At 33.4% G+C, this 13,682-nt stretch overlaps 3 protein-coding genes across 5 annotated transcripts; 2 read left to right on the forward strand and 1 right to left on the reverse strand.

Moving 5' to 3' along the window:
- The first annotated feature begins 361 nt into the window (after positions 1-361).
- Positions 362-2,384, forward strand: Cdk5 (Cyclin-dependent kinase 5). Its single transcript, XM_090159970.1, has 9 exons — positions 362-519; positions 721-810; positions 873-940; positions 1,005-1,122; positions 1,193-1,288; positions 1,348-1,519; positions 1,580-1,710; positions 1,772-1,852; positions 1,935-2,384. The coding sequence occupies exons 1-9, from the start codon at positions 484-486 to the stop codon at positions 2,031-2,033; spliced, it is 891 nt and encodes a 296-aa protein (XP_090016096.1). The 5' UTR covers positions 362-483; the 3' UTR covers positions 2,034-2,384.
- Positions 2,385-2,502: 118 nt separating this feature from the next.
- On the forward strand, positions 2,503-9,336 carry Cap-D2 (CAP-D2 condensin subunit). 3 transcript variants are annotated; one of them, XM_090161389.1, is made up of 29 exons: positions 2,503-2,590; positions 2,783-2,905; positions 2,972-3,041; positions 3,115-3,173; positions 3,244-3,419; positions 3,482-3,624; positions 3,684-3,823; positions 3,918-4,041; positions 4,110-4,254; positions 4,319-4,441; positions 4,496-4,705; positions 4,774-4,861; positions 4,927-5,182; positions 5,248-5,312; positions 5,374-5,507; positions 6,224-6,477; positions 6,544-6,628; positions 6,687-6,953; positions 7,022-7,106; positions 7,178-7,309; positions 7,368-7,564; positions 7,623-7,725; positions 7,786-7,909; positions 7,969-8,124; positions 8,185-8,362; positions 8,436-8,530; positions 8,592-8,862; positions 8,915-9,011; positions 9,068-9,336. In XM_090161389.1, the coding sequence occupies exons 2-29, from the start codon at positions 2,785-2,787 to the stop codon at positions 9,247-9,249; spliced, it is 4,080 nt and encodes a 1,359-aa protein (XP_090017515.1). In that variant the 5' UTR covers positions 2,503-2,590; positions 2,783-2,784; the 3' UTR covers positions 9,250-9,336. The 3 variants fall into 3 exon arrangements, with proteins under 3 accessions (XP_090017515.1, XP_090017517.1, XP_090017516.1); XM_090161391.1 differs by having other exon boundaries at positions 3,684-3,805; XM_090161390.1 differs by lacking the exon at positions 2,503-2,590 and adding an exon at positions 2,649-2,664.
- Positions 9,305-12,007, reverse strand: Eno (alpha-enolase). The gene is made up of 9 exons (XM_090161392.1): positions 11,860-12,007; positions 11,556-11,641; positions 11,317-11,471; positions 11,181-11,250; positions 11,053-11,120; positions 10,767-10,984; positions 10,353-10,709; positions 10,180-10,296; positions 9,305-10,117 (listed from the first exon to the last, which is right to left on the reverse strand). Exons 2-9 carry the CDS (start codon positions 11,638-11,640, stop codon positions 9,886-9,888), a joined length of 1,302 nt encoding a protein of 433 aa, XP_090017518.1. The 5' UTR covers position 11,641; positions 11,860-12,007; the 3' UTR covers positions 9,305-9,885.
- Positions 12,008-13,682: the final 1,675 nt, after the last annotated feature.

Raw genomic sequence — 13,682 nt, forward strand, 5'->3', positions numbered from 1 at the left:
GAAAACTTTAGTCAAGATTATTTAATTTAAATAATCTTGCTTTAGCCACAAGCAGGCGTGACACGTAGGAGGATTAGCTCTGCATAGTGTAACCACGGACTTTAAATTTTAAAATTTACAGTCCGTGGTGTAACTAAATACATTTCGGAGAAATGGGACTTCGGTGATATGAGCTTTCGGAGTAAAAGCAATACGGAATTATATCAATTAGGAGAAAAGAGAATTCGGTGATATGGGAATTCGGAGAAAAGAGAATTCGGCGTTGTGAGGCCGACCCGGTGTAACGCCCGATCACATGTTTGTAATCTTCAAGGTTATTGGTTCAAAATACGAGTCCCGGATTTTTTTTCATCCACCAATAAAATTCAAATCAGTCGAATTTTGGTCGTTCGAATATGGACGTTCGAGTGCTCAGGAACGGATATAACTTAATTAAGTTACATAAATTTAATTAAATTTTCCCAAGCAGATTTTTAATTAGCCATGTTAAAGTATGAAAAACTTGAAAAGATTGGCGAAGTAAGGTTAACTTAAAAATTAATTAACTAATTGTTAAGCCTTGGTATCTTGTGCGTATTTTTCTACTTGGTCATTGGCCCGAATTCAAATAATTCAAAATTGCCTAATCTGACAACGACTATGCCTAGGCGTGTCATTTTTATTCAATCGAAATTTAGGTAGTAGCATATTTGTTTTTAGTAATAGCTTAAATATTTTTAGGGCACATATGGAACTGTGTTTAAAGCCAAAAATCGCGAGACTCAAGAAATAGTGGCACTTAAAAGAGTGCGCCTAGACGATGATGACGAGGTAAGGCTTTGGATAAGTTTTATTATTTAATCCTGAATTGGAATTGTGCTTTATAATTAAAGGGTGTTCCAAGCTCTGCATTAAGAGAAATATGCCTTCTAAAGGAGTTAAAACATAAAAATATCGTGAGGTAATTTGAACTGAATATTGCATCAGAAATGCTGATACTTCACACACCCAATATTATTTTTCAGGCTCCATGACGTTTTGCACAGTGAAAAGAAACTCACTCTAGTCTTTGAACACTGTGATCAAGATTTAAAAAAATACTTTGACAGCCTTAATGGTGAAATTGACCATGATGTTGTTAAGGTACCTCTATCTTGTCAAAATCAACCACCATAATATCGTTAATGAATTTTAATATTTTCTATCATTTCAGTCTTTCATGTACCAGCTTCTTAGAGGACTAGCGTTTTGCCATAGTCATAATGTTCTTCATAGAGATCTCAAACCCCAAAACTTGCTCATAAATAAAGTAGAATTTTTTAAATTATAATATTAAGCGAATGACTTAGTAATTGAATTTGTGTATAGAATGGAGAACTTAAACTGGCAGATTTTGGATTAGCTAGAGCCTTTGGAATTCCGGTTCGATGTTATTCAGCAGAGGTGGTAACTTTATGGTACAGACCACCAGATGTATTGTTTGGGGCCAAATTATACACTACTTCGATTGATATGTGGTCGGCTGGATGCATATTTGCTGGTAATTAAATATTTGCAAATAATTATAGACTACTTGCAAACTAACACGATGTTTTCGCAGAATTAGCAAATGCTGGACGACCATTATTTCCCGGCAGTGATGTGGATGATCAGCTTAAAAGAATTTTTAAATTGCTTGGAACACCTACTGAGGAAACTTGGCCCGGAATGACACAGTTACCTGATTATAAAGTATAATGACCAAAAACAATAAATAACATTTATATCATTCATTTATCTTTAAATATTCCAGCCCTTTCCAATGTATCATCCGACAACTAGTTTTGTTCAGGTTGTTCCAAAATTAAATTCAAAAGGCAGAGATCTCCTCCAAGTAAAAACACTATTTTTAGAATTAGTCCATTCTCTTATGCTTTTATTAACTAATTTTTATTTTGAATGTTTAATTTAATTAGAAATTGCTCATATGTAACCCTGCAATGCGCATGTCAGCGGAAGATTCCATGCAACATCAGTTTTTCTGCGATCTTCCATCTTCTATACGAAGCGGTTGACTCGCAGTCAATATTTGGAGAGAAATTTGTAATATATAAATTTTAATCATAGGAAATTGCTTTATAAAATCATAGTCAAGCAATTTCTAAGTGATAAAAGATCATTTCATACAAAAGAATTATAGTTTATGTACCTTACCATTTATTTTAACTCCTATATAACAAAAATATACATTAATGGAAATGTTATTTCTTATCTCCCTTTACTATTGGTTATTCTTTTTATAGTTATATGTGTACATATTTATAATTTTGGTTTTGTTAAAGTTTTTAAAAATGTAGCTAAATATTCTAAGCTTTCAATCAAGCTTTCAAAAATTGTTTTTATTTTAAACAATAAAAATATGCATAGTAAAACCTTCTTTGCTTTTATAACTTGGCGCCCAAAATTTTGAATTCAAACGGTTTTGTTTTTTGAGGTTCTTTAACGTTTCAGCGCGGGAAATTTCTAGTCGAACTCCGTTTGTTCGCCGTGTATCGTCAATTTTTTCTTTAAAATCCTTTTTGATGCTTAAACTATGATTTCTTAGAAATTCTAAATTCAGAGATTAAATTAAGTAAGTATAGAACTAAAATTGTATCTCAAAGTCGAATTTTTTTATGGATTTAGTTGTACTTTATTATTAAGAAAGTTGAATGTTTTCTATTGTCTTCTAAGCCTTGGTTCCGTAAATTTCTTTTCGAAATTCAAATATTAATAAGGCAGCAAAGTTTTTGAAATTTAAATTATAAATTTTTTTTTGAAACAGATATGGCTGACTTTGAATTTGTCATTCCGTTAAACCGAGCAGAATTGACAACTGCAACAAGTAGACATCAATACATTGTTGAGGATATTCTTACTAGTCGTGAAATTATAATCAAAATTAAAGGTACCTGTGATTTCAGTTAAATTACAAAATGAATTATCTGAATCTATAATTCTATGTACTTATTAGATGTGAAGCGAAGTTATGTAGATGCTGATTTTATTGTTAAAAACTTTGATTTCTTCTACAGTTCATTATGGTAAACTTCAAATTTAACTTTAATAAATTTAAATAATAGTTGTTTTATTTATATTTTTTTTTTGCATTTTTAGTGAATTTGGAAATATTAATGAGACCTTAAAGTCTGATATTTGGGATTTGGTTGTCCAATGTAGCGAACATTTTAGATCACATTCAATATTTACAGAAATATGTCTATTTACATTCAAATCTTTTTATAGCCTTAAAGAAATTGGAAAAGAAATTAGTATCAATATTAGGCGAAGAGCATTTAGCATCATCGGAGAAAACCAAATATTTGAACATTTTGAAGATGAATATTTACGTCATTACAGAATTTATTGACTGCTTCGAAACGGAGGTTATGAAACCTTCTGCAATTGCGTCTAAATCAAAAGTAAGTTTTAAACTATTGCTTCAATTATTTAGTTATTTGCATTATATTAATTTTCTCTGTAGCAAAAGAAAAAAACAAAAAAAAGCTATGATGGTACAAATTGGGAGGATGATAAAGAAAATGCAATTCATATTCTTCAGCAATTTTTTAAGCTAAACATAAAGAAATTATGGGAGCCTCCGGTTATTGAAGAATCTTTTATCAAGTATATGATTAATACCCGTTGTTTATGAATTACAATATATTATATCATGTATTTTTCAGTTTGATTTCGAACTGTTGTTTCAAATTAATGGAAAATCCGGCCACAATGAAAATTAAAAGCCTTAAAGATGCCTTAATCGATCTCTTAGCTCTGTCCCTCGAAACCTCTCGAAATAGTTTAGGTTTGGATTGGGAATCAGGTTTTAATTCTATACTTCCAAATCTTAAAAAGAAAATCCCAACCTTTTTATTATAAATCCTTTTCAATCAAATTTTGACATTCCTTCACAATAGGGTTAAGCTTAAAGCTTATACAAATGATACAAAACCACGAACATCTTGTAACGCCACTTGTCGATGCGGTGGAGTGTTTTGTCACCAACCACAATGCAAAGAACATTGTAAACGTTATTATTCGGTAAAGAAACTTGCCTTCTTTATTTTCTAATTAGGCTTAGTGTAATGGTATTTATTTCTGTTTTGTAGAGAAATTGGCTTAATGGAAGGTGCTGATGGGCAAGATAATCAAGGTGTAAAAACAGTTTGCCAATTCCTATCAGAATTGGGTGAAAGGCTGCCTGATGTGGTTTTGCTGTCCATCACTCATCTCAATACATTTTTGGATCATGACGTATGATGATATTGGCCTTTTATTGTAAATATATATAACTGTACAATTTGTTTTTGAAATTTAGGCTTATATGATGAGAGTCTGTACGTTGACTATAATGGGAGAAATAATATCCAAAAACCTGAACCAAGAGGGCATGGATGCAAAATCTAAAAAGTTGAGAGATCAGTTCATGGATCATTTAGAAGTAAAATTTTAGAATATTCCATTTTGGTTTCGTTTTTTGACAAATCAATTTCAGATGCACCTGCACGACGTCAATGCTTTTGCGAGAAGCAAGACCCTTCAGGTCTGGCAAAAACTCTTAGTAGACGGGGTAATTCCCTTGTGCAGACAGCAGACTTTATTACAACTCGTTTCTGGCAGACTGCTCGATAAATCCAGCTTAGTTAGGAAAAACGCTGTATTTTTTATAACTGAATTTTTGAAACATAATAGGCTTGTTGCTATGGTAAATGAAAGTTGACAAAAATTTTGCGATTTTGTGCTGAAAATTATTTCTTTTCACAATTTTTTTAGCTATCATTGGATGAAGTTCAAAATAGATTTACAGAAGAGAGTCGTAAGTTGAAAGAGATGATGCCTGATGAGGAACCAATTCCCTTGAGTAAGAACAATTTAATGTTTTTCTGGAATATTTTGGATCTAATTCTTTTGTCAAATCCAAATCAGATTTGGATGCTGCAGAAATTGAATGGAAAGACATAGAAGATAAATTGAAAGAAGCTCTGAATGACTATCAGGCTCTCGATGATGACTCAAACTACGCGATGGAAGATGAAGATAATCAACTTCTAATTCATTTTGAAGAAATCAGAAAGCATCTACTGAGTGAAAAGTACAAAGAGGCTATAACGTTACTATTCAGAGTTAAAAAGGACCATAATGAAAATTCTATATTTACGTTTCAATCTGAAGATCCGTTGGAGTAAGTTTTTAACTTTTTATTAATTTAATATTTTAATTATGTAATTTTTTAACTTTTGGATTTAGTGAGAGTTCATTATCACTGTCGGAAATGGAACAAAATATACTAATACTTCAGAGAATATATTCAAGTATGATTTTGTTTTACAGTCCTTTTCTTTGTAAGTCTAAAATGCTTGTCTATGTTTACAGAAAGTTATGAGAAAAATATGAGTAATGATTTACTTGTTCAGCCTGACGGAATTATGTTGAATGAAGAAGGCAAGCAAAATGGAATTATTGTTAATGACATTTCGAAACAACAGATATTGGTCAAATGGTTGCAAGTAATAACTATGTACAGGGTGTTCACTAAAAAACCAAAAATTATAAATAACTGAAAAACGTTTTTTTTTTAATTTCAAATTTCTTTGGAACATTCCTCATGCAGGGGACATTTACTAGTGTAAAATGAATGACCTTGAACCCTGTCTTCAAACAATAGAATCGTTGGGTTTAAGGATTTAGTTCCAATTAGAAAGTTGTTGCTCGACATATTAATAGTTCAAATTACTTTGACCAATCAGAACCCGAGAAATTTAAAGTTAATGAATTGAACAAGCATGTATTGTAGCCGACGGTGGCATAATTGAACCATTGTAAACTTTTCAATATTTATTTGATTTAGTCACATTAAAACTAATCAGATTATTTATTATCAAACACTGAATTCATAAACCTTCAATTTATCGGCTTCGGATTATTCAAATTTGATCAAATCAAAGTTATTTGAACTAATAATATGGCGAGCAACAACTTTCTAATTGGAACCAAATCCGTAAACCCAATGGTTCTCGAGATAGTTTTTGAATGACCTTGAAGACATGGTTTAAGGTCATTCAATTTTACACTAGTAAATGTCCCCCTGCATGAGGAATGTTCCATAGAAATTTGAAATTTTTCAAAAAAAACGTTTTACAGTTATTTATAATTTTTCGTTTTTTAGTGGACACCCTTGTATGATTATGTCCTATAACAAATTGATTATATAAATACTTTTAAGGATTGCGTATTATTCTCTCAACAACTGTGTATTATTCTTCCCCGAATTGTGGATATGCTATCATCGAGTACTCAAACTGATGTTTTAGAAGCTATACATTTTTTTGTAACAGCCCAGGAGCTTGGGGTTGTTGGTGCTGTTTTTGGTGTAAAGAAATTCCTACCTCTTATAAGATCGAAAGAAGCTGCGATTAAAGAGGCTGTTGTAACTGCTTTTAAAAGGCTGTACCTGAATCCAATTCCAAAAGCTGGAAGGTAAATGTTGCAAAACGTTTTGCCATTTAGGTGATTAAATTGTAAAAAAAAACCAAAATATTTCAGAAAAAAACCTGAAGAAATTGTTTTTGGCCTATCATTATTTCTACAAGTTTTGAGTCTTAGTGAAATTCAAGCTTTGGAAGAATTGGTAAATGCCATTTTCGATTTAAATTTTTTTGATAAATATAATAATTACTGTATTACAGGTTGGGGAATGGATGCTCAATGATGAACTCCCAAAAAGTGTCTTACAAATTATGTGGCAAAAATTCTTCAAGACGACAACCGATGATGATAAAGAATCTCATCTATCACTCAGGCTATTGGGAATGGCTGCCACCACTGAACCCAATGTGATCAAAGCCAACTTGAATCATTTGCTCGAAGTTGGTTTCGGGGAAAGAGCTGAGAATGATTTTCTGTTTGCCAAAGATGTCTGCTTAGTTTTGCTAAAACTGAATCGTTCAGACAAAGTGATACAAATTTTCGTTTTCTTAGCTGTTATTACTGTTTTAACCTTAAGATTTATATACCTATATAGCCTAAAGTTGAGTCAAAAACCCCGGCCTTACGTTACCCAAAAGACCACGAAATGTTCCAAAGAGTATTAAAAATATTGGTTACAGGTAATGGCTTCAAAAAAATGTTTACTAATTTCATTTAATTTGCCATAATTTAATATTCTTCTTTGAGTTAGGCTTAAATAAAAAGGATAAATTTTGGACCCCATTTTGTCAAGTGGCAGTCAAATTCATTTATAAAATGGCTGAAAACCCTAATAAACTCTGCGTAACTCTGGTAGTTGAGCTGTTAAAACAAATAGAAGCTGGTAATTTTGAAATTCTAAACGTTATTTTATTTTTTATTAATATCAATGTTTTGTGTAGAAACTGATGAGGAAGTTCCAGTATTTCTGATCAGTCGATTAATAACCTTATTGGGTGAAATAGCTATCAACCATTTGGTCTTCCTTGATTTTTACATTTTCAATGAACTAAAGAGGAGAGCCCATCTCAAAGATAAAAAAAAGGAAGCGAATGAACAGAAAAAGAAAAGACGCTCGGCCTTATCCAAAAGCATGAGGGTATAAGTTAACATTTTAGGTTTTTTATTTAAATTAATTATGAATGTCATTTAATTAGGATTCAAGCGCAATGGATTTGGAGTTGGGCTTAATTGGTGCGGAAGTAGATGATACCGAGGCGGATTTTATCTCTAAAGTTTGCGAGGAAGAGTTATTAAGAGGTACTGTCTATTTTCTGGATGGTAAGGAAATGTGCGTTATCTTAAAAATTTTATTTGTAGACGATGGCCTTTTGGGAATATGCCTTCCATTTGTAACTGAAATATGTTCCAATCCTGCTCAATACAAAGATGTTAGTCTTAGATCAGCGAGTGCTTTAGCATTGGGAAAGTTTATGTTGATTAGGTAAATTAATGTTTCAAATGAAGTTGAACTTGAGTGGAAAAAAAGCATTTTTTTTTCAGCGCGACAGTTTGTGAGAAACAACTACCTCTTCTTGTCACAATTTTAGAAAAATCTCGGGAACCTGAAATCAGGGGGAGTGTGATCATTATATTGAGAGATTTGTCGATAAGATTTCCAAATCTGCTAGATCCTTGGACAGCTCATTTATACGGAAGGTAAATCTACACTCACTTATTCCTTTTATAGAATTTTTTTTACTTATTGTTTTTTTTTAGACTTAAAGATATAAATGTAGATGTTAGAAAAAATACTTTATTGGTGCTGAAAGATCTCATTCTAAATGATTTAATCAAAGTGAAAAGCCACATGAGTGATATCGCTCTTTGCTTAGTAGATGATGATCAGTTTATTTCCAATTCAACTAATGAATTCTTTGTCGAATTATCCAAAAGAGTACTATATTTCTTTTCATACCATTTTTTTAGCCGGCTTTATTAGCCGATTTCTAAATATTGCTTTATTTAAGGGAAATGCTTTATATAACGTACTGCCTGATATTATCAGTCACCTTTCTGATCCAGACGTTGGTACCACTGAAGGAAATTTTAAGCAGATATTAAAGTAATTAATGCAATATTTTAATTTCAATTGAGAGAGATATATGTGTATTTTATTATTTTAGAACATTGTTGGGATTGATTGAAAAAGATAAACAACTTGAGCAGTTAATAGAAAAGCTCTGCCTTAGATTCAACTCTACAAGGGTTGAACGTCAAGATCAAGATTTAGCTTATTGTTTGAGTCTTTTGACCTTCAACGAAAGGTCTCTAAGAAAATTGCAAGATAATATCACGTGCTACGCTGAAAAACTGAGAGACGTCCACATCTATGACCTTTTCAGTGTGGTGTTGAATGGTGCCAGGAAGATTTTAGCTCAAAAGACTGGATCAACAGTATGTGGTATTTTTGGTGTCTGAAAGTTAAGCTAATTATTGTTTATTTTAGGTTTTGGTTGATGAACTAAGTACTTTATTTGAACAATTTCACCTGCAAGGTCTTGATGGCAACGCAAGAAAATTGTTGGCAGAAAGACAAAACAAGGGTAAACTGGTGCACACTTTTATTGTATAATTTATTTTAAATTGGTTATTTGAACAGGTAAACCGACCAAAACACCAAGAAAGAAATCAAGAAAAAGAAAAGATGTGTCATCTGATAGTAGTGATGGAGAAAATGGAAATGCTGCATTTGTTAAACCTAGAAACCCTGAGCCAAGAAACATTCCAAAACGAACTACTAGACCAAAAAAAATGCAAATTTCGTTTTCAGATAGTGATTAACTACATTTGCTCAGCTTTTTGGACTTATTTCTCTGTATAAATTAAATAAAAAGTATATTTTTAGACATTTTATTTTAACAAGTTCAATTGCGCTCGTTTTTTACTCATTCTATACAATACAGCCAAATTTAGGTATGATAAGTTAGTTAAAATTACATCTATTGGTTTCCAAAGGCAGCTATGAAGATATTACAGTATTCTACACTAAACAAACAGCGAAGAAACTTGAACAGCCATAAGAAGAGTAACAGCCACTGTGGAGGATCAGGTTATTGACTAATTTGCGAACGTTGGTAGACTTTCAATTCAAAAGGAAGGACACCAAGCGAAGCGGGGATTAAATCAATATTTCACCGGGTGTTTTTCATCCTTATCATAGAATGCTGAGCATTCGTTTTAGATTATAACGTATAACAGACAAAATTGTTAAACACTCCACAATGGAATCAGTCATCCACTCTTTATATCTAATACATACTAAAACAGCACTTATTGTTAGACATTCTCACAGGTATTGGAAATGTATTTATAAGTTATGTTTATAACTCAACTTATTTAATATTTAAATTACAACCAACATTTTGAAAGAGTAATTAATAATAACGTATCTAATTCGTTTTTTAATTCAGTTTATCTTTAGACTGGGTGACGGAAATTCTTCCCAGCGTATTTAGCAGCGGCTCCTAATTCTTCTTCAATACGGAGAATTTGGTTGTATTTGGCCAAACGTTCCGATCTGCAAGGAGCACCAGTTTTGATTTGGCCAGTGGATAAACCAACAACGAGATCAGCGATGAAAGTGTCTTCAGTTTCTCCACTTCGATGAGACACCATTGTTCCCCAGTTGTTAGCCTTGGCCAGCAAATGTCTATGAAAAAAGATTATTTTACCATTTCTGCAAACCCAAAGTAAGAATATTTAAACACTTACGCCTTAATAGCTTCAGTAACACTTCCAATCTGATTTACTTTTAGCAAAAGGCAATTACAAGCAAGTTTTTCAACGGCAGTTTGAATCCTCTTGGGGTTAGTCACAGTTAAATCGTCACTGTGTTGTAGAAAAGTGTTACACATTACATCATTTTGGTATGATTTTTTACATACCCCACAATCTGGATTTGAACTTGAGAGGTCAATTTGGTCCAGCCTGCCCAATCATCTTGGTCAAAGGGATCTTCGATGGAAGTAATTGGATAATTTTTGATGAAATCCAAGTACATTTCGCCCAACTGATCAGGGGTGATATGGGCGCTGGGATCAGAATTAGGGTTCTTGAAGTCAAGATCGTATTTCCCATTTTTAAAGAACTCCGAAGCAGCGACATCCATGCCAATTTCAATTTTTCCAGTGTAACCAGCAATTTGGATGGCTTCTTTGATCAAATCTAAGGCTTCCTGATTGTTTTGAATATCAGGGGCAAATCCACCTTCATCACCCACGGATGTTGCGTTCAAACCAAATCTACAGATTAGAAATTAATGAAATGTTCCTTGTAGAACCAAGTGGCTTTATTTTTACCTCTTTTTAATGACATTTTTAAGGTGGTGGTAAACTTCGGAACCCATTTTCATGGCTTCAGTAAAGGAATTGGCACCAGTTGGTAAAATCATAAATTCCTGCATGGCGAGCTTGTTTCCAGCGTGACTACCTCCATTGATTACGTTAAAAGCCGGAACTGGCAATATGATTTCTTTGTTGCCAGCCAAATCTGCTAGATGTTGATACAAAGGTACTTTCTATGGAAGAGAATAAGTTTTTTAAATTTAAACCTGCAATTTTACGGGAAAATTAACTATGTATGAACCTTTTGGGCAGCACCAGCCTTAGCTACTGCTAGAGAGACTCCCAATATGGCATTAGCTCCCAGTTTAGCTAAACGCAAAAATGACTTATATCAGTTTTGTGTAACTAGGGGATAAATGGTAACTGTACATTTATTTTCCGTTCCATCCAAAGCCAGGATAAATTCGTCAATTTCAGTTTGTTTCGTTGGGCAAATATTCTACAAAACAATATTTAACATCAGAAATAAAATAAACCATAAAATTATAGTCAAATTAAGATTAACCTTAGCTATGAGAGCTGGTGCAATAGAGCTGTTAATGTTGTTAATAGCATTTTTTACACTTTTGCCGTGATAAGCGGATTTGTCCCCATCTCTCATTTCAAGGGCCTCATAGATACCTGTTGAAGCACCACTTGGAACAGCGGCTCTAAACAATCCTTTAAGAATTTATTTATAAATAGTTACTTCTTTAAAGGTCTATCGAAGAGTTAAGAGTTTATGTTAACTTTGAACCCATTTACCCAAATCGGTGGTTAAATCTACTTCTACTGTTGGGTTGCCACGGCTGTCAAAAATTTGACGAGCTAAAATCTTCTTGATAGACATCCTAAAACCAAATTTAAAACTTGATGAATATAAATACTAACGTCATTGGATAACAGAATCAAGGGCAAGCAAGGTCAAATTATCTGGTGATGACCTTATTTTAAATACCGCTTTTTAATATTACATTTAAAAAAAAAGAAACTTAAAGGATACATTCATTTAAATCTATCATCGAAGACGTAATATAATTTATCACTTAAGTTATTGCAATTTTATTACCTTTATGAGGTTATATCGTGTACCGGCGAAATCGCTGCTATGTAACTTGCCGCAGTTGTTACGTCGAAAAGAAAATGTTGCGTGAGAAACGCGGAACAATTACCGAAAGGATATCCAACTTCTAGCTTCGGCGTAAGGGATTTTTACTCCAAAGGGAAATAGTGTTTGTCTATGTTGCCACGGCCAAGCATGATTATGTGCTACTGCGAAGTGCATAATCATGGTTGGCCATATGTAACCTTAATAGAAAAATTAAAGTGTCTCCAGAGACAGAGTGACATTTTGAAATCGCTCGGATCGCCAGTGGTATTCGCGACCGAAAACTATCATTACGTCCCCTTGGGTTCGTCATTGAAACTTAGATAGGTTACTAGGTAGCGGCTAAAGCAGACGCTAGTTGTTTATTTATTTATATAATAAAGAAATCGGTCACTAAGCTAGTGTTAGCTTATATGTGGCCGTACAGTAGTCGGGGCACAATAAGTGTATAGCTTTCTTTACCTGACGAAAAAAATTATTATTATTGTTATTAGTATTTCTTCATCGTTATTCGGAAATTTGACTTTGTAAATAATGATACTTGCATTTTAATATAATTTTTTCCATCGTTTGCTTATAGACTTCGAGATTAGAAAATATAGCGCCATCTACTTTAATAACCGTCAACTAAATGTGTGAAGAAATAGCAGACAACTTTTGAATATGTTCTTTAAATGAAACGTTCAGCTTTTATATCGAGATAATTTTGAATGAGCAGACAGCTTTCACACATTCAATTTAAAACTCAGTCGGTAGGCGGCGATACTTCTGACGAAAGTTTAAACTACGCACGAAGCTTATATTTTGATAATTTTATTTAAGAAAAACGTTCTAATGACTTTTTAATTTAACTGTAGAAGACGCTAGATCATAGGCCATAGATAAAATAACTTCGTATATAGATAGGAAACTTCATTGGGGAAAACTGACTCTGACGAGATTGCCCTGACATCTAGTGACTGCGCCAGTTGGCTGTGTTCTCAAGAGCCGCGTAGAACGTATTGAGAAATTTGAGGTCGGAGTTTTGGGAATAAACGTATCTTGCAAGGTAAATGTCTTCAAATATTCCAGAAATAGCGTTTAAAACAAACTTGAATCTTTACTGAATGCTATTTCTTTAGTACTATTTTTTTAAATTTGCTTTCATTTCAAGAAAAAGTACTTTTAATACATATAGCTCGCTTAAGCCTTTGCAATTGGGATTGCGTTACACCAAGGTTCTAGTACGTACTTCGAGTAGTGCGAACTTCACAAAATAATATTATTCGGGTGCCGCCACCAGATTTCTGGCGTCACTTCTACAACATGAAGTTTCCTATCTATATACGAAGTTATTTTATCTATGATCATAGGCCCAACCTCGGAGAAGCTAGTGCCGTTACGCCACCTAGACTCGTTTCGGTCGCGAATACATCATTAATACACTTTTGCTTGACTTTCGGAAGATAGCAGACGATACGCCGCTGTTAAAAATTTGTATTTCATTGGGAGTGGCTCTATCTTAGTCACACGATTGGATAAAGTTGAAACTTCTCATTGTGTCGCACTGGTCTATCTTGCACGCCTGCCACCTCGGAGCTAAACCTGTGATGTCACCGTAAAATCTGGATCAATCTTTGAGCCAGTCCCAATGAAAAACGCTATTGGAGAAAGCTCGAAGCTGTTTGCCGTCCCAGCAGGGGCGGATTAACCGTCTCGGCGCCTTTAGGCACAGATAAATTTGGCGCCCCTTGGCAGTGTCTAAAGGGCTGGTCAGCTAAGTAGGGACGTATTAGTCTTTAATA

This window comes from Leiobunum rupestre, chromosome 10, assembly GCF_980474605.1.
Source record: "Leiobunum rupestre chromosome 10, qqLeiRupe1.1.hap1, whole genome shotgun sequence".
NCBI classification, from domain to species: domain Eukaryota; kingdom Metazoa; phylum Arthropoda; class Arachnida; order Opiliones; family Sclerosomatidae; genus Leiobunum; species Leiobunum rupestre.